This window comes from Callithrix jacchus, chromosome 22 (assembly GCF_049354715.1).
Source record: "Callithrix jacchus isolate 240 chromosome 22, calJac240_pri, whole genome shotgun sequence".
NCBI classification, from domain to species: domain Eukaryota; kingdom Metazoa; phylum Chordata; class Mammalia; order Primates; family Cebidae; genus Callithrix; species Callithrix jacchus.
The window spans coordinates 2,295,386-2,322,901 of NC_133523.1; the positions used below are offsets into that span (position 1 = coordinate 2,295,386).

At 58.8% G+C, this 27,516-nt stretch overlaps 1 protein-coding gene across 1 annotated transcript; it reads right to left on the bottom strand.

Moving 5' to 3' along the window:
* On the bottom strand, positions 1 to 26,214 carry LMNB2 (lamin B2). Its single transcript, XM_078361448.1, has 12 exons — positions 25,930 to 26,214; positions 15,776 to 15,912; positions 9,677 to 9,833; positions 9,469 to 9,594; positions 6,174 to 6,344; positions 5,975 to 6,100; positions 5,563 to 5,783; positions 5,186 to 5,468; positions 4,235 to 4,342; positions 3,636 to 3,755; positions 3,404 to 3,514; positions 1 to 2,817 (listed from the first exon to the last, which is right to left on the bottom strand). Exons 1-12 carry the CDS (start codon positions 26,191 to 26,193, stop codon positions 2,776 to 2,778), a joined length of 1,866 nt encoding a protein of 621 aa, XP_078217574.1. The 5' UTR covers positions 26,194 to 26,214; the 3' UTR covers positions 1 to 2,775.
* Positions 26,215 to 27,516: the final 1,302 nt, after the last annotated feature.

Consider the following 27,516-nt stretch of genomic DNA (forward strand, 5'->3'; position numbering starts at 1 on the left):
TTAAAATCAAAATGTTTATTGGAGTGTTGTACAAAAAAGTTTCCAGTCATAAAATGTATATTACAAATCATTGGAAAAGAAAACCCCACACATTTGGCATGCATCTTCTTAAAAACCGAATCTCTAAACCGAAAGCCCACGCCAGCCCGAGGCTGCAGCCCAGCTCCCTTTGCAGGTTGTGCGTGACGCTCGCTGGATGCAGGCTTGGAAGAGGCTGCAGGAGGCGGCGCCCCAGGACTGAGACCCTCAGATCTTTAACAAAAAGAACTGCCACGTGCAGGCCTCAGGCCAACCCCAGCCAAAGCCGCTGGCATGAGGACAGGTGCACGATCGGATTTTGGGTCAGCCCGCAGGCCCCGGCTCCTGGGCTCAACGGGGCAGGCTTCAGCGTTAACCTGGGGCTGTGCACCCCAGAACCCGGTTGGTCCAGCAGCCGTGGGCCTACCCCCCAGGGCTGGACGGCGTCTGATGCCTCGCAGGGAGGGTGCTAGGCTTAGAGTCACACGGCATGGGCTGACACAGAAGGAGGGTTTCGCATCTTCTAAGAGGTACACAGCTAAGCGTATTTGGGAGAAATGCAAATAGTTTCCCAGGCCGTAAATAACTTTTTAAAAATTTTGATTTTCTTAGTGTTTCCAAAGATTCATCATTTATCAATGAACCTCCAATCACCCACAGGCCACCCAGTCCACGTCTCTCGCTACCCTCTTCAGCTAAGGGCACCCACAGCTCCACTCAAGGCAAATGTAGCATGGGGGGGTCCTGGGCAGCCTCTGGACATCAGGACCTGCGAGTTTGAGGGGAACTTCTTTGTCCGTGAGCCCAGCCTGCAAGGCTGTCAGCAAATCACAGACCAACTCCAGGATACAGCTTTGCTCCCCTGGGCCCAAAATACAAAGGATGTGGCTGAGACCACCGCAGACTCCCACAAGCCAAGACCACCAAGACCCACCCCAGAACCCTCACGGCATGAAGCGTGGCCGGTGTGGTCCAGGTGATTCCTGCCGTGAGGGTGGGGAAGAGGACACAGCCTGGCGCCCCCATTCCCACTTCCAGAGGCTGGCAGAGGGTGTCTTGAGGCAGGCAAAGCTCCCCCACCAGCCGACCTTCCAGGAGAAAATGGTTTGGTAAGACACGCCCCCTCTACATGGGCGGGGGCTTCTCAGAGCGCGGACGGTGATGGGGCCACGTGGGGCAGCGGGTGTTTCTGCTGTTGGCTGCTGGCTCCTTCCAGGCCTGGGGCTCTGGCCTCCCTTACCCTCCTCCCACCAGCAGTCCCCAAGGAAGTGGACACTCAGTCCAGGGAGGCGGCACTACCCCCGCCCTGCAGTGGACGGCACGGCCCAGAGACAGCGAGTGCCCGTGGCTCAGTATCAGCATCTTTAAGACTCGAGCTGCACTTTCTGAAAGAGGCTTTGCCGTCGGAGGGTCCGCCAACCCGACGCCACCCGAGGAGGGTCAGCCTGTCCTCAAGGCCCCGGCGTGAACCCCTGATCTGCGTACTGACCAATGTAAAAAAATAAATATCCATTAAAAAAATAACTTCTGTGTATCTATGAGGGAGGGTGTAAACGGTGAGCTATTGCCAAAGAGGGGTGCCGGGCGTCAGGAAGCCGGACTGAGGGGCTTGGGGATGTCGAGACAGGACTCAGGTGGCCTTGGCCTGAGAAACATGGTTTCAGCGAGAGGGTCAGATAAAGCTACAGTGTGGATATGCACGTGTATATATAGGCGCGGTGCAGACTCTCCTCTAGAGGGTCAGGCATGGTGGCATTTCCTGCAGACAGCTGCTCTGAAACTCAGCCTCCGTGTCTGAGGGAACCAGAGACGTCCCCTCCACACTGTGGTCATGACAGATCTTACAACAAACAGGCCGGGCCCCGTTCTCCCTTCCCTGCCGTCAGCCCTGCAGTCAGGAACTGAACTTCCAAAAAACTCCGGCAAATCAAGTTGACAGAAAAACCTGGGACTCTGGAAGCCCAGGCAGCACAGCGAAAACCCACCCTGGGGGCCACGCGGTCCCCTCGCTGGTCCACACCTGCTGTGTGGCTGAGGGTCTGGGCAGCCAGAATCTGCAGGCCTGGCCTCCAGCCCCACCAGGTTGAAGCCTGAACTCTGAATTTGGTTTTGTAGAAAGCCTTCAAAAAGCAAAACCTGCTGGCTGCAGTGGCTCAAGCCTGTAATCCCAACATTTTGGGAGGCCAAGATAGGTGGATCACGAGGTCAGGAGTTCAATACCAGCCTAGTCAACGAGGTGAAACCCCGTCTCTACTAAAAATACAAAAATTAGCTAGATGTGGTGGCTCACGCCTGTAATCTCAGCTGCTCAGGAGGCTGAGGCAGGAGAATCACTTGAACTCAGGAGGCGGAGGCTGCAGTGAGCCAAGATAGCACCACTGAACTCCAGCCTGGGCAACAGAGCAAGTCTCCGTCTCGCATGAAGACCACCTCCTGTCCCCTCCCTAGCCTGCCAGCCCTCCTCCCTCCAAGCCTGAGCATCTTCTAAACCTCGGGGTCCTGGCCCTGGGCTTCCAACTGGACCAAATGGAGAGATGGGGAGCGGGGTGGATTGGAAAGTCTGTGGACCACAGGGAAACGGCGATGAAGCAGCTGGAGGAGACCCACTGCGGGAGGGCGCGGAGACCCGCCCACACGTTCTGGCGGTTTGCTTAGAAATTCTCTAAAAATGTATCAAGAACTAAATGAAGCCAATGATATAAAAATAGTTTTCAGTGGCTCTGGGTAAAGAAAGGTGTGTGGATGAGGAGTGTGGGTTCACATCACGCAGCAGCCTCTCGAGGTGGTCCTCGGGTCCCCCTGCAGGAAGGAAGGAAGGAAGGAAGGAAGGAAGGATGGGCGTGGTCAGGACGCAGCCACCTGGGGCGGTCAGGCGGCAGGTAGCTAGCTGGCCGTCCCCACTTCCCCACCAGGGCGGAGCAACAACAGTGTCTATTTCTAGAGCCTTCCATTCCATCTTCCCACGAACCCGACTGGGCTACACGTTCTGTTTTTGGGTTCCAGAAAGAACCACAGGAATCCTGGGATACGTGCATTTGATGTGGTTTCCGCACTCACCTCCCCAAAGCCAGCACTGAAGGGGCTTGGACGGAGGAAGCCTGGTTGACCAGAGAGCATCTGGGGAGCTGTTCAACACCCACCTCCCAGGGGACCCCCCGGCCAGCAACCCTGAGGGCTGTGATGTCACACATCCACATGACCGGCACAACCCGGGAGGCAAGAGCAGGTCTCTGCCGTGCCTGTGACAGCCAAGGCTGGCTTCACCGCGAGCCACGGGAGCCAGATGCAGCTCCCACCGGGGACGCAGCAAGCTCGTGTGAGTGCGTGCGTGAGCTCACGCTGCCCCAGTCTGCTCCCCAGCCACAAGTGGGCACAGGTGCCCTACCTGTTGGTGGAAAAGATCCTCCTCGCCGAACTCGGCTTCCTCCTCCTCTTCCTCCCCGTTCTCATTCTCCCGCGCCACCGAGGACTGCTTCACGGTCCTGATGGCCACTTCCTGTGTGGGACGGGACACAGCAGCATGTCCGGGATCAGGCCCAGAGCTGCTGTGTCCGCCCCAAGGCTCCCAAGACCCCACCCAGGACTCCAGCCGAGCATCCCTCAAGTCAGGCACCCACCTCGCCATCCGCATTGACCAGGACGGTGCGGAAGCTCTCGCCCGTGCCCCAGCTGCTCTGGCCCTTCCACACCAGCGTTGAGGGGGGGCTATGGGCCACCCCAGCCCCAGCTGCCCATACCTGGGGACCCAAGAACAAGGATTCCCGTCAGGGTCACCTCTGGTTCCTGGGATGTGGGCCAGCCACTGGCCCCTACCAGGCAGCCCCCTTCAATGCCCTGGGCATTCAGTCCTTCCAGCCAGAGGCAGGCTTGTCCAAGGTGACGGTCCCCACAATAGAGAAGAAGGGAACACAGTGGCCAAAGGCTCCTGGCTCTCGCCCCCAGGCTCCACAATCCATGCCCCTGACTGCTACATCTCACGGGACGCCTGCTAGCCCCGACGGCCTGGTATCAGACTCTGGGCACACTGCTCAGGGTCAGGGAGGCCCAGTGGGGCCACTCGGGTACATGCAGGTTCCAGGACTGCGGCAGCTCCTCCAAGACAGTGCCTGCTGCCACCGCCATCCCCACCCCCTGCCGAGTCCCACACCTCCAGCCCCGCGGGCCCCACCTCACACCCTGTCCGTGGCCACTCTTGCCCTCCTGCCCCACCACCTACCGTGACCATCTGGCCAGCACGCAGGACATATTTGGGCGTGAACTTGTAGGCGATCTCCTCCCCCTCAAAGATCTGCCTCTTGATCCTCCAGTTCCCCAGAGACTGATCCTGGAAGAAGCGGCGCAAGCACAGCCCTCAGCCGCCGGGACTGGGATGCCTCCCCCTCGCCCTCGCCCTCGCCAGCGGCCCCGTCAGCCTGACCCTGGCCACCCCCTATCAGCTGACTCAAGCCCATTCCCTGTGACCCAGGCATTCCCGTCACCGCCATCCGCTGGGTCACTCATGTCACCCCTGTGCCCTGGTCATTCCCGTCACCGCCATCCGCTGGGTCACTCATGTCACCCCTGTGCCCTGGTCATTCCCGTCACCGTCATCCGCTGGGTCACTCATGTCACCCCTGTGCCCTGGTCATTCCCGTCACCGTCATCCGCTGGGTCACTCATGTCACCCCTGTGCCCTGGTCATTCCCGTCACCGTCATCCGCTGGGTCACTCATGTCACCCCTGTGCCCTGGTCATTCCCGTCACCGCCATCCGCTGGGTCACTCATGTCACCCCTGTGCCCTGGTCATTCCCGTCACCGCCATCCGCTGGGTCACTCATGTCACCCCTGTGCCCTGGTCATTCCCGTCACCGCCATCCGCTGGGTCACTCATGTCACCCCTGTGCCCTGGTCATTCCCGTCACCGCCATCCGCTGGGTCACTCATGTCACCCCTGTGCCCTGGTCATTCCCGTCACCGCCATCCGCTGGGCCACTCATGTCACCCCTGTGCCCTGGTCATTCCCGTCACCGCCATCCGCTGGGCCACTCATGTCACCCCCGTGCCCTGGTCATTCCCGTCACCGCCATCCGCTGGGTCACTCATGTCACCCCCGTGCCCTGGTCATTCCCGTCACCGCCATCCGCTGGGTCACTCATGTCACCCCTGTGCCCTGGTCATTCCCGTCACCTTGTCTGAGTTGTTCTTCAGCTGCACGAACTTCCCCTCCAGGTCGATCTCCTCTATGCTGACGCTGCCCGAGGCCGAGGCCTGCTGGGCCAGGTGGAAGCTGCCGCCGCCGCCCGTGCCCAGGACGCTGGGGCCGCTGCCCAAGGGTTCCTCCACCTCCAGCCGCTTCCGCTTACTGCGGCCCAAGCGCCCAGTGGCCGGCGTGCTGCTGCCGCTGCCGCTGCCGCTCAAGGTGGCTCGAGAGACGGTGATGCGCGAGGATGGGCTGGGAGACAGCTTCAGCCTGTAGGGAAGGCGAGGAGGATGGGCCTGGCGGTGGGAGCCCCAGCCAGCCCCGCCCGCTCACCCAGCGCCTCTTGGCCTCTTGGCCGCCCCACCTCTCCTCCTCGCCCTCCAGCAGCTTGCGGTAGGCGCTGATCTCCATGTCCAGGGCCAGCTTGACGTCCAGCAGCTCCTGGTACTCGGCCAGCTGCTGCTGCATCACGTCCCGCATCTCCGTCATCTCCTGCTCCTTGGCGTCCAGCATCTTCCGGAACTTGTCTCGCTCCCCGGCCATGGCCTCCTCCAGCTCCCGGATGCGATCCTCAGCTGCGCTGGCCTGCGGAGGGGGCGGGCAGCCAAGGTCAGGGCAGCCCTGGGTCACAAGGTCCCGGGCGATCCTGGGACTGCGGGAGATGGGTGTGATCACCGCGGACCGGGCAGAGACCAGCCCCGGGCGTGGGGTGCACGGGAGGGGAGGGAAGGGGCAGGGCCCAGAGGTCCGGCCAGGGGGACAGCGGTGCTCGTCACCTGCTTCTGGAGGCCGGAGAGCTGGAAGCTGAGGGACTCCAGGCGCATGCGGGCCTCCTTGAGCTCCTCGCGGGCCGCGCTGGCCGCCTTGTCGTTCTGGTCGGAGCTCAGCTTGGCGCTGTCCAGCTGCGGTGACACGGGCGGGTGAGGGCGCGCGCGGGGCGGGGGTCCCCCCGGCCGCGCCGCCCGCCGGCCGCACCTTGGCCTGGTAGGTCTGCTCCAGCTCCAGCTTGTAGAGCCGCACTTGCTCGTCGTGCTGGCTCCGCAGCTCCTCCAGCGCCTGCGCCATCTTGAAGTCGTACTCCTGCTGCCGGCTGCTGTCCACCTCCACCAGGCGCCGCTCGTGCCGCCGCCGCGTCTCGCGAACCTCCTGCGGACCAGCCTCCGTGACCCTCCGACCCGCCGGGCCCCGAGCCCCAGGCCCAAGGGAGGGCTCCGAAATGTGCCAAGAGGCACCTCCAGCCAATTCCTGGTTCCCTGTGCACGAGTTCGGAGCCGACGCACGTGCAGGGGAGGGGCGACCCCGGGGCCTTCCACGCACTAGAGCGTCGCTCAGCCACGGAAAGGGGCAGGGCTGTGGCACTGGCCTCAGCGTGGATGCACCTTGAGGACGTCGCGCTCAGTGACAAACGCCACGCACAAAAGGCCGCAGAAGGCGTGACCCCATTCCCACGGAAATGTCCAGGACGGGCCCAGCCAGAGGCGAGACGGGGACGCATGGGTGCCGGGGCTGGGGGGATGATGGAGATGGGGTTGTTTTTGGGTAATGCAATGTTCTAGCATTAGAGGTGGTGGGCGCACAACCCTGTGGAGGTCCTACCAATGCTGAACTGAACACTTCACAAAGGTGGACTTAAAATAGCTGGGCAGGGGGCACGGGTGAGGTGGCTCATGCCTGTAATCCCAGCACTCTGGGAGGCCGACGCAGGTGGATCACCTGAGGTCAGGCGTTCAAGACTAGCCTGACAAATATGGTGAAACTCCATTTTAATTTAAAAAACAAACAAACAAAAAAAGCTGGGCATGGTGCTGGGCGCCAGTAGTCCCAGCTACTCAGGAGGTTGAGACAAGAGAATCGCTTGAACCCAGGAGGTTGCAATGAGCCAAGATCACACCACTGCACTTCAACCTGGACAAAAGAATGAGACTCCAAAAAGAAAACACCAAAAACAGTGAACTCTTTCATCAAAGCCATTATTTAAGAAAGCGGACCGGGCGCAGTGGCTCATGCCTGTAATCCCAGCACTTTGGGAGTCCAAGGCGGGCTGATCACCTGAGGTCGGGAGTTTAAGACCAGCCTGGCCAACATTGCAAAACCCCATTTATACTGAAAATATAAAAATTAGGCTGGAAACAGTGGCTCACACCTATAATCCCAGCACTTTGGGAGGCCGAGGCGGGTGGATCATGAGGTCAAGAGATCGAGACCATCCTGGTCAACATGGTGAAACCCCGTCTCTTCTAAAAATACAAAAAATTAGCTGGGCATGGTGGCGCGTGCCTGTAATCCCAGCTACTCGGGAGGCTGAGGCAGGAGAATTGCCTGAACCCAGGAGGCGGAGGTTGCGGTGAGCCGAGATCGCGCCATTGCACTCCAGCCTGGGCAACAAGAGCGAAACTCCGTCTCAAAAAAAAAAAAAAAAAAAAATGAGCGGGGTGTGGTGGCTCACACCTGTAATCCCAGCCACTCGGGAGGCTGAGGCAGGAGAACCGTTGGACCCCAGGAGGTGGAGGTTGCAGGGAGCCGAGATCACGCCGCTGCACTCCAGCCAGGGCAACAGAGCAAGACTCCATCTCAAAAAACGAAAACAAACCAGCAGAAACGCTCTGAAGGAAGCAGGCCACCTTGGCAGTAAGTGAGGCGGGTGGCCTGGTGGAGCTCTGCGAGCCACGCACCCACCTTCACGGCCACCCTCTCGGGGTTCCCCATCCTGTGGGCTGCACGGGCCTGAGCCAGGCTCCCCATAGCAGCTCCCTCTGAGAGCCCCTCAGCGGTGACTTCCGGGGCCCCACACAACCTTTGTTGGTCTCTTCACAGGTCCCCTCGTGGGTTCCACCAGGGGTGTGTTCCTGGACCCCCGCACAGCCCTGCTGAGTCTCTTCATGGGCTCTCTCACAGGGTCCCCCACAGGGCCCCTCACAATGGCCCCGGCAGCCTCCCCTGTGGCTCCCATGGGGGCCCCCAAGCTGTCTAGGCCTGGCTGTAGCAGGGCGTGAGTCCCAGGCTGCCCCAACATCCCTCCGCCAGCAGTTCTCCCTGGGGAGTGAGTGTGGGCCTGGCCAGCCCCAGCATTCCACCCTGCACTGTGACATCACAGCGGATCCTGAGGGACATGGTGACGGCCCCTCCAAGCCTTTGTGAGGCTCCAAATGAGGGGCTCTGCAGGTCGGGTAAGGAGGCTGGGTGGGGAGTGCAGGCCTCACCCCTGCTTTGGACAGGGAGGCCTGCAGGAGGCTGCACAGTGGCCCCCAGAAGATGCTCCTGACCCCTGCCCCAGGGTCTAGCGGTTAGGACCCAGGCCACAGCTCAGCTCCCACGGTGCGAATGCCAAGCTTTAAGAAAGGCAAGAAATCAATGTAGACCTTCCTTGACACATAAGAGATGTCTTGTGACCGGCGGGGTGGCTCAGGCCTGTGATCCCAGCACTTTGGGAGGCCGAGGCGGGTGGATCACGAGGTCAAGAGATCGAGACCATCCTGGTCAACACGGTGAAACCCCGTCTCTACTAAAAATACAAAAAAAATTAGCTGGACATGGTGGCGCGTGCCTGTAGTCCCAGCTACTCAGGAGGCTGAGAGGCAGGAGAATTGCCTGAACCCAGGAGGCGGAGGTTGCGGTGAGCTGAGATCGCGCCATTGCACTCCAGCCTGGGTAACAAGAGCGAGACCCCGTCTCAAAAAAAAAAAAAACCTGGGCGCAGTGGCTCACGCCTGTGATCCCAGCACTTTGGGAGGCTAAGGCAGGTGGATCACATGAGGTCAGAAGTTAGAGAGCAGCCTGGCCAACATAGTGAAATCCCGTCTCTACTGAAAATACAAAAATTCCCTGGGCATGGTGGTGCGTGGCTGTAAACCCGGCTACTTGGGAGGGTGAGGCAGGAGAATGGCTTGAACCCGTAGGTGGAGGTTGCGGTGAGCCGAGATCGCACCTTTGTGCTCCAACACGGGCAACAGAGTGAGACTCTGTCTTAAAAAACAAAAAAAAAGATGTGCCCACGTCCCGATGCCCAGCAGCTGCGAATGCCCCTTATTTGCAAATGGGGTCTCTGCAGTGTCATTAGGTCACTCTGGATGATTCCAGTGACACGTGTCCTTGTCAGATACATAGAGCATGGGCGCCGAGAGGAGGGAGCTTCGGGAAGATGGAGGCCGCCCTGGGTGTAGGAGGAGCTTCCCTGGAGCCGCGGGAGGGCCCCAGCCTGTCCTCTAGGTGCCCTCGGACTTGCGCCCTCCACAGCCGTGAGGGTGGATCCTGTTTTCGGGCCTCTGCTCACCTCCTCGAACACGCTCTTCCGGAAGTCCAGCTCCTCCTGCAGGCTCTGGCAGCGGTTCTCCAGGTCCACGCGCATCAGCGTCTCCTTCTCCAGCTGCTTTTTGGCCACTGTATGACCGTCCTCGGCCTGGGAGGCACAGGACAGCGTGCCGGCGTGACAATGTGCTGCCTGGGCCCTGCGGGGGCGTCCCACGGCCCCTACCACCTACCTTGGCAAGCTGGGCCCGCAGCTCAGCCACGTCACTCTCCAGGCCGCGCTTGTCGCTGAGGGCAGCTGCTAGCTCCGCCTCGCTCCGGTGGAACAGGGACTCCAGGTCCTTCACTCGGCCTTGGGCCACCGTGAGCTCGCCCTCCCTCTTCTTGGCGCTAAAAGTCAAGAGGGCAAGTTATCGGGGAGGGGCAAGGCCCACCGGGCCATAGGGAACACCCTAGGGGGCGTCAGGCGAGCCCAAGGACAAGGTCACCAGGGCCTCTGAGCCCTGGACCTTCCCGTCCCACAGACGACGCAGCCCCGGGCGTCCAGACAAAGCCACTTGTGCCCTCCTCATCTGCCCTGCACTGTCTGGAGTCCAGCAAGTGACAGACACCAGCGCTTGGGACCCCCCGGAGCCGTGGGCTTTCCCAGCCTCTCCTACCCCTTCTGCAATCCGGAGGACCGTCTGAGGAGAAATTAACGCATCCTCTACGAACTTACAAAGGAAGACCCTGGCCTTTGAAGAGTCAGCCTTGTTTGTAAACTTAAGCTGTCTGAGGCAGGCTCACCTGCCAACAGGAGCTAATTAAGACCGCAAATACTCAGCCTTTTTAAACACACAAATACTGCCAGTGTGATTCTAGGCACTTAAGCATTTTTTTTTAAAGAGTCAGGGGTTCACGTGTTTGCCCAGGCTGCTCCGAGCAATCCTCCTGTGTTAGCCTCCCCACGTGCTGGGGTTACAGGTGTGAGCCATCAAGCCAGGTGACTCTTAGACGTTTTTAAGCAGAATTCTAAGTCTTTTTTTGTTTTGAGACGGAGTTTCGCTCTGTAGGTAGGCTGGAGTGCAATGGCGCAATCTTAACTCACTGCAACCTCCGCCTCCTGGGTTCAGGCAATTCTCCTGCCCCAGCCTCCGGAGTAGCTGGGATTACAGGCACGCGCCACCACGCCCAGCTAATTTTTGTGTTTTCAGTAGAGACGGGGTTTCACCATGTTGGCCAGGATGGTCTTGATCTCTTGATCCACCTGCCTCAGCCTCCCAAAGTGCTGGGATTACAGGTGTGAGCCCCCGTGCCCAGCCCACATAATTCTAAGTCTTGGAGCTGAATTTTGCCCCCTGCCACCAGGGAACTAACTTTATCCCCCCGAGCAACGGTGAGGACACCCAGTGTCTCGGCGTCACAACTGCTGACATTCGGGGCCATCCTGGGCACTGCAGGTGCTGAGCACTGTCCTTGGCCTCCACTCACTGCAGACCAGGAGCCCCTTGCTGCCCAGTTCTGACAACCATAAATGTCCCCAGAAATCATCCAGTGTCCCCTGGGGACAGAATCGTCCCAGGATGAGGACAACTGGGTGTATCAGGAACACAGCAAAGGTTGCTGCCTGGGCACTAAAAGAACCCCACATCCAGGCGGCTCGAGCCCAAGCAGAGCTAAGACGTGAAAGAGATCTCTCCCGCCTGGCAAAATGCGCTTTCTCCATTCCCCAGCGCCTTTCAGAAGAACATCTAGGCATTTGCCCACAAACTGAAAGTGACCCACAACTGTTCCCCTCTGTCCGTCTGTCTAAGTGTATCTCTATCGATAACTATCTGTCTACATAATCTATGTCCCTATATATCAACCTACAGATAGCTGTATCTACTGCCCTGTCACTGTCTATCCATCTATCTATAATCCATCATCCGTCTACTCATCCATCCATCCATCATCCCTCCATTCAACTATCCACCCATAATCTCCATCCATCATCCATCCATCTACTCATCTATCATCTCCATCCATCCATCTATCCATCATCCATCGATCCATCATCCCTCCATTCAACTATCCACCTATAATCTCCATCCATCATCCATCTACTCATCCATTCATCATCTCCATCCATCCATCATCCCTCCATTCAACTATCCACCCATAATCTCCATCCATCATCCATCTATCCATCCATCCACCCAACATCCATCCATCCACCCACCCAACATCCATCCATCCATCAATCCAACATCCATCCATCCATCAATCCAACATCCATCCATCCATCATCCCTCCATTCAACTATCCACCCATAATCTCCATCCATCATCCATCCATCCATCATGCATCCATCCACCATCCATCCATCCATCATGCATCCATCCACCATCCATCCATCAATCCAACATCCATCCATCCATCATCCCTCCATTCAACTATCCACCCATAATCTCCATCCATCCATCATCCATCCATCATGCATCCATCCACCATCCATCCATCATCCATCCATCCATCCATCATCCATTCATCATTCCTCCATTCAACTGTCCACCCATAATCTCCATCCATCCATCATCCATCATCCATCCATCCATCATCCATCCATTCATCATGCATCCATCCACCATCCATCCATCCACCCGTCATCCATCCATCATCCAACCATCCATCCATCATCCATCATGCATCCATCCACCATCCATCATGCATCCATCCACCATCCATCCATCCATCCACCATCCATCCATCCACCCGTCATCCATCCATCATCCAACCATCCATCATCCATCATGCATCCATCCATCATCCATCATGCATCCATCCATCCATCATGCATCCATCCACCATCCATCCATCCATCCATCATCCATCATGCATCCATCCATCATCCATCCATCCATCATCCATCATGCATCCATCATCCATCATGCATCCATCCATCCATCATGCATCCATCCACCATCCATCCATCCATCCACCATCCATCCATCATCCATCCATCCATCCATCATCCACCCACCCACCCACCCACCCATCATCTATGCATCATCGACCCATCTCTCTCTCCTGCTAGCTGCCAAGCTGTTACTCTCTGTGGGACTCTCCTTCCTTGCTTGTGTGACCCGGAGAGGGAGGACTGCCCTCCCAGCTCACGGTGCCCTCCCTGCCTGGGATCTGTAATAAATCTTCAAACTGGTTTCCTATCACAGTGCTGAATTGGCCTTCTGTGTCAGAAGGACCAGGAGCTGCCTCAGGCAGGGCCCCCAGTGCCGGAGCAATGGTCAGGCAGGCATATGCCAGACACGGGTCAGACGCGAGCCCCACGACAGATGCTGCGTGAACACGTTTCTCGGGTGAGGGGTCCCTGGTGGGGGTATAAGGCACCTGCAGGGTGAAAGCAACCATGCCAGGTGCACTGAACCCAGGTCTGGTTCCTGTTGCGTCCTACCAGGGCAGGGCTGCCAGCCCCTCTGGCCCTGGCCCTGGTGTAGCTGGGGCTCTCCATACACTGGAGGTGTGGCATCTGCTTGCTCTTGAGTGGCATGGAGACCAGAAACTTCAGCCACAAAGTTGACATGTCCCCATCAGCAGCCCTTAGAGACACTAAGCTCTACTTCCAGGCATGGAGCGCATCTCCAGCAGGGTCTAGGGTGGAGTCCCCGCATCTCTGAGCTCATGCCACACAGGCCTGATCCTTCTGCTCAGACGGCTGCGAGCCCCTCGGCCCTGCAGGGGATCTTTCCAGGGGTTTGGGGGAAGCTGGAATCTGTGGGGCAGATCCTGGCTGAGTGCCCGCTGCGTGGAAGGCACAGTTCTCACATCAGAGGTGCATCTAGAAGCCTGGCCTCGCCATGCAGGATGTCCTTGTGGCGGGGGCTGCCTGCGGGCAGGGCCGGAGGGGTTGGACAGGCAACCCTGAGGCCAGAGACCTGAAGGTGCAGCGCTGGAGAAGGAGCCAGGCCCACCACAGCTGAAAGGGCCTTCCAGGCAGGAGAACAGCAGTGCAAAGGCCCAGGGGTGAGGAGGAATAGGCAGGCTGCAGGCCAGCCCAGAGGACTGGAGCGGAGATCGGGGAAGCTGGGCAGCTCCTCAGCAACTCAGTCTGAACCACAGGGCTCCGCAGGACTGCAGGGCAGGCCCAGAAGGCAGGGTGCTGGCTCACAGGGCTCACAGCCATTTTCTGAGAGCCTCAGGTGCTGAGTCCCACTCCCTAGCTGTGCAGCCGGGGTTTCGTGGCAGGCTCTGGCTTGTAAGGTCCTGCACGCTGCTCCCATGTTTCTCTTATCATTGGGTCTTGGAGATAAATTTGCTAAAAAAAGAGAAACATTAGGCTGGGCGCAGTGGCTCACGCCAGTAATCCCAGCACTTCAGGAGGCCGAGGCGGGTGGATCACTTAAGCCCCGGAGTTTGAGACCTGCCTGGCCAACACGGTAACAAAATTAGCCGGGCAAGGTGGCACAGGCCTGTAATCCCAGCAACTCAGGAGGCTGAGGCGGGAGAATCGCTTGATTCAGGAGGTGGAGGCTGCAGTGAACCGAGATCACACCATTGCAGTCCAGCCTGGGCGACAGAGCAAGATTGTCTCAGAAATAAATAAACAAAAAGTTAAAAAATTAGCTGGGTGTAGGGTGTGTGTCTGTGGTCCCAGCTAATCAGGGCAGGGCTGAAGCAGGAGGATCACCTGAGCCTGGGGGTTTGAGGCTTCCGGGAGCTATGACGGTGCCACTGAACTCTAGCCCGGGCAACAGAGGCCGTTTCTCAAAGAAAAGGGAAAGACAGGCCTCGCTGTAGATGCCACGCACTGCTCAGGAGGTCCTGAACTGGGAATTCCTCAACACCTAGGGCAGGCACTATGGAACGTTTTCTTTTTTTAACGTTTTAATTCGAGGTGAAATTCACATCATGTAAATTTCAAAGCTGTAGAGGGAACGGTCCAGAGGCGCCGGGTACAGGGCCCACAGCAGCTCTGTTCCGTCTGCACAGTGCAGTTCCGACTTCACGGAAGCTCTGTACACGCTCTAATCCTGCCAGGACCTGCTCGGCTCCACAGAGGAAGCTGCTTATTAAGCACGGTGAGCCCTGGGGGCAGACGGCCCAGAGCCACGGCCCACGCAGGACCGCCGTGCACCTGTGCGGTGTGGGATGTGCTGAGAAGGCAGCCTGTCCCTGCTTGTGCCTGGTCCCAGGGTCCCCAGCTCATGGCCACCATCGGGGCACAAATGGTCCCTCCAGGAGCGCTGGGCCCCGGGAGGTGGGCAGTGGTGCCTGGGCCGGCCTGGAGGGCCTCCTGTTGAAGGGAAGCCAGCTCTCTCCATGGGCACAGTGCCAGCCTAGGCAGGAAGGTGTCAGAGGGAAAGCTCCCCAGCCACCGTACATGCTGGCCCCGACACTGCTGGATATGGGGTCCCTGTGGCCACACTCCAACTCAGGGACAACATGGATTCTCAAGCCACTGGCTGCTGTCACCTCCGTACCAGGTGGCCGAGGTGCCACCCCTCCTACTGGCGGGTCTCTCCAGGCTGAGCCAGGCCTGGGGTGCAGGTGTGCGTGGCTCGGGAAGACCCTGGCCCATCCCTGGCCTGAGGAACTCTGGCGGCCGGAGACCGCGGAAGACAGTGTCCACACGCGGGAACCGGAGACCTCATGCCAGCTTGAGCCTCATGCCAGCTTGAGCTCGGTGTTTCGCTGGCCTCCCGGTGCCTCTGAATAAATACTCTGTCTACCATCATCGCTCTTTTTAAACTGCTGCCCACGACACCACGCCAGGAATCAGGCGAGACTTGGTGCAAGGCAGATGGGGGCAGTTGGTATCAGATGGTGACACCCGATGGGCAGCCATCACCCAGAGGCACTCTGCAGCCAACCACAGCGCAGCCCAACAACCCATGACCACCCTGGTCACACACCATGCCAGAGCGTCCCGGAAGCTGGAACAAAACCCCGGCACGAGGAGCAGCTGACCTCAGGGAAACGCCCACAACGGGCCGGAGGTGGGAGCGTCTCACTGCTGTGCTCGGGTGTGGCCCGTGGTCTAGACGTGAGGGAGCAGGCGCAGGTGCAGGTGAGGGAGGCAGGCCAGGCTGCCTGGGCAACCCTCTCTGGGAGGCTGGCGGGAGATTTTGCTTTTCAGCCTAAGCTGCCCTGCGTCTCCCGCTGTCCCACGTAAGCATCTGTGACTTTCCTCAGCACAGAAAAGTGACGTGGCAGCCACTGGTGGGGACAGAGGACGGGAGCTGTGAGCCCCAGGCTGTGCCCTATCAGGGGGCACCTCGCACGAGCCCCAGCACCCACCCTCCCCTGTAGGTGGTGCAAGGATCAGGGTGACATCGTGCCCAGCCACGGACACTCACCTCTTGCTGACCTCGTCCAGCTCTGCCCTCAGCTTCCCTATCTCTATCTGCAGCCGGGCGCGCTCTCGAGCTGTCTCATCCAGGACTCTGCGGGCGTCAGCCAGCTCCGACTCGTACAGCGCCTTGATGCCACTCACCTGGGAAGACACGGCCAGGGTGAAGTGAGGACACAAGCTTCCCCTTGGACTGAGGCAGCCTGGGGGCCTGGCCACCGGCCCCACTCAGATTCCCGGGGACTGGCACGCAGACCAAGAGGATGACAGCTGGGGACACCGGGACAGCCTGTGCTGCTCGCCTCACAGACACAGCAGAGGGAGCCCCTGTCGGGGAGGGGCAGGCCCGAGCCATCCCAGGAGCCCTCTCCTCTGCCACGGCCCCTCCGGAACGATCGTCTCCCACAAGCTCCAGCTCCTGGCACAGCAGCGCCCAGTGCTGGAGACCAAAGGCCATGGGTTCAGCCAGAACCTGGAGCAGCACAGCAGCTGGATGGAGCCTGTCCCCTTCCCCGGAGGACCCGCCACACCCGGACACGCAGCCCCATAGCTGCTGTCATAGCGACACGGTGCCTGGCAATTATTTAAACAATTCACACTTCTAGTTTTGGAACCAGAAAACTGGTGGAGACGTTTCATTGAGGATCTCTCCCGCAGGGCAGCGTGGACGTCGGGTGATCATCCTCGGATGACTGCTGATGACAACAAACCGGGGACCCTCCCAGACCACACTGGACCCGAAACCCGTCTACCTCTGCAACCCAGCAGCCCTTCCCAGACTCCACTGGGCCCCTGAGACCACCCCAGTGCCTCTGTAACCTAGTGCCCCCCTCCCTGAGACCCTCTCCCAGCCTCTGGAACTCAGGGTCCCCTTCCCAGATCCCACAGGGCCTGAGATCCACCCCCACCAGCCTCTGCAACCTGGGGCCCCCTCCCAGACCCTGCTGGGCCCAAGATCCCCCACTTCTGCAAACTGGGGCCAGCCTGTGCCCCGATCCCACACACAGGCCCATGGCCCACAAGCAGGCTGGGCTACGCCCCGGGATGGAGGGTGGGGCGGCTGGCCTCCCCTGCTGTGTACCCCCCACAGGCCAGCTGCCAATGTGGCAGCTCAGAGGTTCCAGGACAGAAGCTCCCACCCCTCGCTCACAGGGGTCTGAGGTTGGAGTCCCCAGCTCCCCACCCCACCAGCTGTAGCCCCCTTTCCCCAGGGAGACCCAGGCCAGCCAGCAAGGATGTGGGGAGGGGCTAGAGAGCCAGGGGTCGCCAGGGCGGGCAGAAGCCACCGGCACACCCTCTGGGCCGCCTGTCTGAAGAAAGCCCCTCCCTGACCCTCACACAAAGCCCAGCTGGTACTGACAGCCAGGCCCCTAAACCTGCCCTCCTGAGGGCCTCCGGGCGAACTGGAGGCACACGCAGTGCCTGGGAAAGCGACCTCTCCCATCCCTACTAATCCTGCTGTAACCGCAGCCGCCCCCTGCCCGGCCTCGGCACGCGCCAGCTGGGGGCACAGCTCAGGCTTCGTGTGGCCTTCCTGCCTCCCCTCCTCCCACAGGGCGATGCACTTAATGAGTTTAAAAATATGTGGGAGCAAACCGCAGCGAGATGCCGCTTCATACCCACTAACTAGGGCGTCCATCAGGAAGACAGACAGCCGCAGGTGCGGGCGAGGACGCAGAGAAATCGGAAGCTCACGGGCAGCGGCGGGCACCTGAGCAGAGGCAGCCCTACAGAAAACAGCCCAGGAGCTCCCCAAAGAGCCACAGAGCCGGCCCAGGACCCGTAAGTCCACTGTTAGGTGTGGACCCAGGAGAAATGAAACACATCCGTACCTGTTTGGAAACTACACACAGATGTCCATGGCACCATCATCCCTAACAGCCGACGTGTGCCAGCGCCCGAGTGCCCGTCAGAGTGAACAGAAAAAAGCAGTGCATGGGGCCTGGCGCGGGGGCTCACACCTGTCATCCCAGCACATTGGGAGGCCGAGGCAGGCGGATCACATGAGGTCAGGAGTTCAAGACCAGCCTGGCCAACATAGAGAAACCCCGTCTCTACTAAAAATATAAAAATTAGCTGGGCACGGTGGCGCGCGCCTGTAATCCCAGCTACTCGGGAGGCTGAGGCAGGAGAATTGCCTGAACCCAGGAGGCGGAGGTTGCGGTGAGCCGAGAGAGATTGGGCCGTTGCACTCCAGCCTGGGCAACAGAGCAAGACTCCACCTCAAAAAAAATAAAAAGACTCTAGTCCCGTATTCTTACTGCACCTTTTCTGTGTTTGTTTATTTGTTTTGAAACGGAGCTTCACCAAGGTTGGAGTGCGGTGCCGCGATCGCGGCTCACTGCAGCTTCAAACCCTGGGCTCAAGCAATCCTCCTGCCTTGAACCCCGGAGGCGGAGGAGGCGGTAGGCCAAGATTGGGCCGCCGCGTTCCAGCCTGGCGACAGAGCACCTCGGCCTGGGAGTGCAAGGCTGCCGTGAGCTACGGGTGCACCACTGCACTCCAGCCTGGGGCAACAAAGCGGGACCCCGTCTCAGTCTCCCCAGCAGCTGAAACTGTGATACAGCTGGCCCAGAATGAGAACCAGTGCAGTGCCATTTTAAAATGGGAAAACTGTTTCCATTCTCCTCACAATGACTGCTAGCCACGGCTTCTGTAAACTACTAAGATTACCTTGCAAAATGCAAAGCGAGGACAAGCTGCACACCTTCTCTTATATGTAACTGCCAGAATTGCTGGCCTTTGTTTACCAAAGTAAGCACCCCCAGATAATTCCATCCTGGCGCCAAGTAACCTAAAATTATGTGGACTCCACACCTGTCCAAATAATGTATAAACTAATGTTTACCTTGACCTCTGTAAACCACTTAGGTGGCAATCGGAATGACAAAAGTCCCCTGGCCCTTGGAATATCTGGAGCCCCCTCACCCTCGTCTCAACCTAGGAGGTGATTGACAGCTTTCATTCCCATCTCCGCTCCTCACCCCCACTCCCAAGGTGGTTTTGTGGGTATAAAAAGGTCTTGTCACTCTTCTTTCTCTGCCACGGGTTGGAGACGTGAGTCCTCCGTGGTCGCCGGCAATAAACCCTGCAATGTGGCATCCTTTTGTTCTGGTGCTGACTTTCTGTGCCGAGTGCAATGCAGCAAAACCACAGGCACATGTGCCACCATGCCCACCTAATTACTACCTTATTTATGTTTTGAGACAGCCTTGCTCTGTTACCCGGGCTGGAGCGCAGTGGTGCGATCTCGGCTCACCACAACCTCCGCCTCCCGGGTTCAAGCGATTCTCCTGGCTCAGCCTCCCGAGTAGCTGGGACTACAGGTGGTCACCATCATGCCAGGCTAATTTTTTGTATTTTTAGTAGAGATGACGTTTCAACATGTTAGCCAGGATGGTCTGGATCTCCTGACCTCAGGTGATCCGCCCTCCTCGGCCTCCCAAACTGCTGGGAGTACAGGCGTGAGCCACCGCACACAGCAAATTTATTTTTTTAATTAGCTGGGTACAATGGCTCACGCCTGTACTCCCAGCTACTCAGGAGGCCAAATGGGGAGAATCACTTCAGCCTAAGACTTTGAGGTGAGTTATAACTGCACCACTGCACTCCAGCCTGGGGTTACAAAGTGATTCCCGGTCTCAAAAATAAAATAAAATTTGGCTGGGCACGGTGGCTCACGCCTGTACTCCCAGCAATTTGGGAGGCCGAGGCGGGCGGATCACCTGAGGTCAGGAGATCGAGACCATCCTGGCTAACATGTTGAAACGTCATCTCTACTAAAATTACAAAAAATTAGCCTGGCATGGTGGTGACCACCTGTAGTCCCAGCTACTCGGGAGGCTGAGGCATGAGAATCGCTTGAACCCGGGAGGCAGAGGTTGCAATGAGCTGAGATCAGGCTACTGCACTCCAGCCTGGGCAATAGAGCGAGACTCTGTCTCCAAAAAGAACGGAAAAAAAGGAGAAAAAAAACAGAAAACGCACAAGTGTGTGCACACACATACACCACATTTTAGAAACGAAAAGTGAGGCCAGGTGCGGTGGCTCACGCCTGTAATCCCAGCACTTTGGAGGCCGACGCGGGCGGATCACCTGAGGTCGGGAGTTCAAGACCAGCCTGACCAACATGGTGAAACCCTGTCTTTTTAAAAAAAATTTAATTAAAAAAAAAAGTGAATATAACTACAAGTATAGCAGAAATGTAAAATATGGAATATTGGGTGCGTGCCGTGGCTCATGCCCGTAATCCCGGCACTTTGGGGGGCCAAGGCAGATGGACCGGTTGAGGTCAGGAGCTCAAGACCAGTCTGGCCAACGTGACAAAACGCCATCTCTACTAAAAACACAAAAATTAGCTGAGCGTGGTTGCACGCGCCTGTGATTCCAGCTACCTGGAAAGCCGAGGCATGAGAATCACTTGAACCCAGGAGGCAGAGGTTGCAGTGAACCAAGATCACTCCACTGCACTCCAGCCTGGGTCACAGAGTGAGGTGCTCTCTCTAAAATGGTAACAGTAATAATATAAAGTACGAAACATTGTAGAAGTATTATTTAATTAAATGAAATGAAATGGAGAATATATTTGGAAACTTAGGTTAAATACACAGTTTCTTTTTTTTCTTACCAAAAAGCAGAAAGAAACCAAGATTTTCATCAGTGCACGCGGTGGCTCACGCCTGTAATCTATTTCAGCACCTCGGGAGGCTGAGGAGGGCAGATCACCTGAGGTCAGGAGTTCGAGACCAGCCTGGCCAACATGGTAAAAGCTGATCTCTACCAAAAAGATAAAAACCGCACCATTGCTCTCCAGCCTGGACGAGCACAGTGTGAGACTGTCTCAAAAAAAAAAAAATTAAAGATTTTATGTTTTGCTTAAAATTTTTTTTCTGAGACAGGATTTCACTGTTGCCTGATAAACCCTCCCACGTGGGCCACGCACAGGGGCTCAGACCTGTGACCCCAACCCTTTGGGAGGCCAAGGGGGGAGGATGACTTGAGCCCAGGAGTTCAAAAACAACCTGGGCAAGAAAACGAGACCCTGTTTCTACAAGGAAGAAAAGAATTAGCCAGGCACAGTGGAGCGTGCCTGTAGTCGCAGCTACTCCCGAGGCCGAGCTGGGAGGCTCCCTTGAGCCCAGGAGATCAACGCTGCAGTGAGCTGTGATTATGCCACTGCACTCCAGCCTGGGTGACAGAGGCGGACGCTGTCTCCGAGGAAAAAAAAAAAAAAAAGACGGATGGATGCTGGTGAATAACACTGCTTGGTTTTAATAAAGCAGTGATCCACAGCCAGGGTGCAAACTCCAGCCCCGGGTGAGCTACAAGCAGACTACGAGCCTGTCCAGGCTGAAAGCCCACAGTTTTTATATTTTAAATGGCTAGGGGTGGCCAGGCGAGGTGGCTCACACCCGGCTCACGCCCGTAGTCTCAGCACTTTGGGAGGCCGAGGCTGGTAGACCGCCTGAGGTCGGGAGTTTCAGACCAGCCTGACCAACATAGCGAAACCCCACCTCTGCTACAAATACAGAAATTAGCTGGGTGTGGTGGCCCAAATCTGTGATCCCAGCTACTGGGGACACTGAGGCACGAGAACTTCTGGAGCACGGGAGGCGGAGGTTGCAGTGAGCTGAGATGGGGCCGCTGCACTCCAGCCTGGGTGACCGAGTGAGACTCCATCTCAAAAGCACAAACAAAAAACCTCCAGGGGACAAAGATGAAGACAATCTGTGACACAGGCAGACTCCACGCACCGCACGTTCCGTGTGGTATAATAAAGTTTTATTGGCACACAGCTGTGCCCATTTCTTCCCCTAAGGTCTAAGGCAGCTTTCAAGCTATGGCAGAGCTGAGTGCTTCAGATGGAGACAGTCCGGCCGGTTTCAGAAAGGCTGCCACGTGCCTGGTCTGCGGCACTCTCATAACGAGGCGGGGTGGCCTCACAAAGACCCTTTCAGCCTGCGGAACAGGTGTGCGGTGGCGGAACGGCTGGGGCCTGGGGGCGCTGCAGGGGCTGGGGACGGGCTGGGCCTCCTGTTTCATCTTTTATGGCACCAGCAAGTGCTGGGCGTGTGGGATCCCAGCAAATGTGTCTGCAGGCGAGGGCCTGGCAGGGGTTCGGGTGACCCGAGATGGCCTTCGCCTGGGTCCCCTGCACATACAGAGTGGCACACTCGGCTGGGAGAGGTCACGGGGGGACAAAACTGCCCAGCTGAGAACTACGGTTCCAAGGGGCAAATGCCAACACTGGCTTGGGGTCACTTCCAAAGCAGGTTCCAGCCTCCAAGCTCACCCGGCCCTGCGCCTGCTGGAGCTTCCTGGGCCACCTCCGAGGCACCCCCTGACCCCTGCAGCCCCGAGCAGCCAGGGGACACTGGGGTGGGGGAAGGCAGAAGACCTGAAGCCAAGTCTCCTCCCTCTGGAACACAACGCCTGGCAGGGAGTACCTGGAGTACCTGCCTCTCGCACACCTGGACACAGGCCACGGTGCCGCCTCCCTGCACCCGCCCCTCCACCAGCACACACTGATCCTTCTTCAACAAACACCCATCTGGCTGGCCCCCACCCCACCCTTCCCAAGCCCTCCAGCGATGCGTACATGGCCATCCATCCATGCCGCCAAAAGACACCTCGCTGCGTCACACGGGAATATGGAACCCACGCCCAGCCCTGGTTGTGTGTAAGTGTGAAAGGGAGCGCTCGTGACAGCAGGAAAGAAGTGAGCAAGATGTGTGCGGGGACCTCGGGGCCGCCACCACCTGGATGCTTTGCGTTGTGTTATGAGCCTGATAAAATCTGAACCCAGTCCCTCCTGCCTCCCAGCAGGCTGCTTGGCCTGGCCACAGATGCCATGGGGGCAAGTCATCCTCCTGGGGCCAGGTCATCCTCATAGGGATCGGGTAGTCCTCATGAGGGCCAGGGACCAGGTCATTCTCTTTTCGGGGCACTGAGCAGCACCCCAGCCTCCACCCACTCTATGCCAGTGATGTGTCTCTCCCAATGTGACAACTAGAGGCATCTCCAGCCTTGGCAAGCACCCCCAGGGCAGAACCCGGCCAGGTAAGAGAGGCCCCGCTGTCCAGGTGACCTGCATGCTCTGAGGCATGACAGTCAACGCCCCTCCTCATCAGAGCTCCTTCCCCTGCCGCCATCCCACCAGCCTGAGCCTGAGGCTTCTCCCTGAACCCCACCTGGCCCACCTGTGTCCAGAAGGCCCCCAGCTATTCCAGCTCACCCCCTCCGTGAGGGTCCACATGATGCCCCCCCCACCAGCAGCCCCTCCCCCAGGAGGTTCCCCACTCAGTTCCCCACTAGCCGGGTTCCTGGAACACTAGTCCCAAGTGGAGATCCCAGCTGTCCCCTGCCATGTGCCCTGCAGACATGGCTCACGGGGGGGGGGGGGGGGGGGGGGAGGGGCAGTGTGTCACCTACTGAGTGGCTGCCTTCATCGGAGTCAGGCCTGCATTTCACCCAGTCTGAGTGAACTGGGCTGGAAAGGTCCCTGCTGGGGCCCCGAGAGGTGGCTGGGCTGGGCTCCCTCTAGGGTATTGGCCGTCCAACTGGGCGTCCCTCCCCAGCACTCACCAGGCCCTGCACCCCCGAAGCTCCCTGCAGCTGTCTGTCCCATTGGCAGGTGGGACAACAGAGACCCAAAGACAAGAAACCAGCTCTAGGCTGGCACGCCGTGGTCCTCAGTGGGACAATTGTATCCCCACTGGACAGATGACAAGATGGAGGCTCCAAGAGACACAGGGGCCTGCCCAAAGCCACACTGACTGAAAATCAGGAAACCAGCCAGGCTCGGCAGCTCACGCCTGTAATCACTGCACTTTGGGAGGCTGAGGCAGGCGGATCACCTGCGGCCAGGAGTTTGAGACCAGCCTGGCCAACATGGCAAAACTTGGTTGCCTGAACCCGGGAGGCGGAGGTTGCGGTGAGCCGAGATCGCGCCATTGCACTCCAGCCTGGGTAACAAGAGTGAAACTCCATCTCAAAAAAAAAAAACAAAACAAGAAAAGCAAAGCAGGGGACCCCCTCAAGCACTGAGGGTCCCTCTACCTCCCTGAAGGCACCGGCTACATTCTTTCCGGTTCCCTGTCCCCAGGGCACTGTGACAACAGAAGCCACAGTTTAGCTGCTGTGGCCCCACACATAAGCAACAGGCAGGCATTGCAAAGGCAGGGGCACTGAGACCCACAGAGGGTGCGTGACCAGCCCAAGGTCACGAAGAGGGTAAGTGGCTCCCAGAAAGGACCCGACCCCCTCAACAAGCAACTCTTCTCCCAGAAGCCACCACGTCCTCCAATCTCCAGACAGGCAGGTGGGGGCTGAGAGCCACATATCCCGACTTCAGCACCTGGCTCTCCCAAGGTGGGACGCTGGGACCTGGGGACCCCAGGACCCCAACCCATGGCAGGAACCAAGTGGGTCCTCCTGGCTGTCCCTCATCTGGAGTCCTGTCGTTGGATTGGGCATGGCCAGTGGGAGGGACAAAGAGCCTCCCCAGGGTTAGGCAGGTGGCCAGGACAGATTGCACCCAGACCCCACGACACCCGCCCTCACATCCCCCGGGCGGGCCGGACTTGCCAGCCCCTTCTTCAGTCTGCAGCGAAGGCTCCAGGCCCAGTCAGAACCTGCAGTCTCCCCTTCCTTCATATTCCCTCGAGGGTAGAACCTGCCAGGCCGCCAGTGACCCCAGGGCACAAGTAAGGGCCTCCCAAATTTCCCGTGGGACCCCAAGGTACCAGAACCTCTCCCTCGGCCCCCTGCCCACCCCTGGCCCTGGTGAGAGATGAGGAGCCTGACTCCAACCCCAGTCACCAACCTCTCCTGCATTCCTCAGCCAACTCCCTACAGTTCCAGGGAGAACTGAGACCACAGGACTCACCCCAGAGACTCCAGAAATACCCCCCACCCATTCCCACTGCATCGTGGGGCTTCTCACAGGGCCTGGGCCCCCCAGTCTCCTTGGAGCCCAGAGACCACCGACATTCCCCCAGATTCACCCCAGAGACTCCCACTCACACCCCCTCAAGTTAGGGGGGTCCGCCAACTCTCCTTGGAATCCTCTGAGGGTCGAGGCACATGGAGGCTGCTACCCAATACCCAGGGAGCCCCCAAATCCCCGGGACCTCTCTTTGGTGGGGAACCCTAGTCGGCACCCCTGATGGCCCCAGTAAGCACTTCCCACTGAAGGGTCCCCAGAGCTAGCTGGAGGCCCCCCTCTGCGACCCTCGCTCAAGAGACCCCCTCCACAGGTGGGCCATTCCTGGTCTGCACTTCTCACTCAGAGCCCTAGAAACCCTCTGGGAGCCCCTGAGAGAATGGGCCATTCCCGTCCATACCCCCTAAGGGGCCCCCCAAGATCTTGGAAACTGTGGCGGGCAGAGCCTGCCCCAGCCGGCACCTCTCACACAGGTTCCCCTCCTTCCCCCCTGCCCCATCTCCATGGACCAGCCGTACCCATCCCTGCTCAGAGTACCCCGCGATCACCCGCCCCGCGGTGGGCAGGACCAGCCAGGCCTGCACCCCTCATTCGGGGCCACCTCTCAAACCCCTGGAGACCCCGAGCCGGGAATCGTCCAGGGTCCCCTGCGATCGCGCACCCCGCGGTGGGCGGGGCCTGGCCGAGTTGCATCCTTCACTCAGGGACTCTCCGAATCCCAGCGGAGATCCCCGAGGCCGGACCCTCTCCGTCTGCTCAGGATTCCCCACGACTGCGAGCCCCGCGGTGGGCTAGGCCTGGCCCAGCTGCACCCGTCACTCAGGGGCCCCCAAACCCCCGCGAGACTCCCGAGCCGGGGCCCGTCCCCGTCTGCACCCCCGCCCAGGGTCCCCGCGATCGCGCACCCGCGGTGGGCGGGGCCTGGTCGAACTGAACCGCTCACTCAGGGGCCCCTCGAAACCCCCCGAAGACTCTCGAGATCTGGACCCGTCCCTGTGTGCACCTAGGGTGCCCGCGATCGCCAACTCCGCGGTGGGCGGGACCTGATCGAGCTGCACCCCTCACTCAGGGGCCCCCCCAAGAACCCCGCGGAGACCCCCGAGACTGGGGCCCGTCCCCGTCTGCACCCCCGCCCACGGTCCCAGCAATCTCGCGCCCCGCGGTGGGCGGGGCCTGCCGGCTGCACCCCCGCCCGACCCCTAAGCCCCGGCGCCCACCTCGCGCGTGGTCACCTCCTCCTTCTCTGAGATCTTCAGCAGGAGCCGATCGTTCTCCAGCTCTAGCGCGCGGACGCGGTCGATGTAGTGCGCCAGGCGGTCGTTGAGCTCGCGCAGCTCCTCCTTCTCCTGCAGCCGCGACAAGCGCGTGGGCGACAGCGGCGTGGCGGGCCCGCCCGCGCGGCCGGTCAGCGGCGTGGCCATGGTGGCGGCGGCTCGCGGCCTGCGCTGCTCCCGACGGCGGCCGGGGCTCGGCGGGCTCATTCAATCCGCGCCGCCGGCTGCAAGATGGCGCCGCGCCGCGCCGCGCCCGCCGCCCGCCACCGCGGGGCAGCCTGGGACTTGTAGTCCGGCCGCCGGGCGCGCGCGGGGCACGCCGGAAGTTGAAGTCTCCGGCCCGCTCCCGCGTCCCAGAGCCTCCTGCTCCAGAGACAGACCGCCTGGCTGCAAACTCCCAGTTCCGCCACGAGGAAACAGCGTTGGGTTGCTGTCTAGCCCCTCCGTCTCCCCACTCATAGAACCTCAAAACGTGCTCAAAGAGCCAGACACAAAAGGCACAGAGGGCCGGGCGTGATGGCTCACGCCTGTAATCCCAGCACTTTGGGAGGCCGAGGCCAGGGGATCGCTTGAGGTCGGGAGTTCAAGACCCGTCTTGGCCACGTAGGGAGCGCTCACCATCTCTACTAAAAATAGAAAAATTAGCCAGGCATGGAGGCGCGCACCGGTAATCCCAGCTACTGGGAGGCAGCAGGAGAGTCGCTTGAACCTCAGAGGCAGAGGTTGCAGTGAGCCAAGATCGTGGCACTGCACTCCAGCCTGGGCGACAATGGGAAACTGTCTCAAAAAAAAAAAAGAAAAAATGTACACTGTACAATGCCACTGATATAAACTGTCCAGAAGAAGCTGTCAGGGAATATCGTTTCGACAAATGGAGTTTAATGAGATCACTGGTTCCTATTAGCAGTTCATGAATCCCACAGCATTCAGTCTGTGAAGCAGGCAGAGAGGAGGGGCATTGTGCCTTATAGGCAGAAAAGGCTGAAGAAAGGAGAAATAAGAAATGAAATAAAAGCCAGGCCAGGGACAGGAGTTTGCTCACACCTGCAATGGCAGCACTTTGGGAGGCTGAGGCGGGAGGGTCGCTTGAGCCCAAGAGTTTGAGACCAGCCTGGGCAGCACAGCAAGGCCCCATTTGTTTAAAAAAAAAAAAAAAAGTAAAAATTAGCCAGGTTTCCAGTTTCAGCTTTCTGCAAAAAAAAAAAAAAAAGAAGAAGAAAGAAAAATTAGCCAAGTGCCTATAGTCCTAGGTATTTGTGAGGCTAAGGTGGGAGGTTTGCTTGAGCAAGAGAGGTCGAGGTTGGGAGTCGTGATCACATCCCTGTATTCCAGCCTGGGTGACAGAGCCAGACTCTCTCTCAAAAAAAGCCAAAATAAGGCCAGGTGCAGTGGCTCACTCGCACTCTGGGAGGCCGAGGCAGGTGGATCACAAGAGGTTGGGAGTTTGAGACCAGCCTGACCAACATGGTGAAACCCCGTCTCTACTAAAAATACAAAAATTAGCCGGATGTGGTGGCGCACACCTGTAGT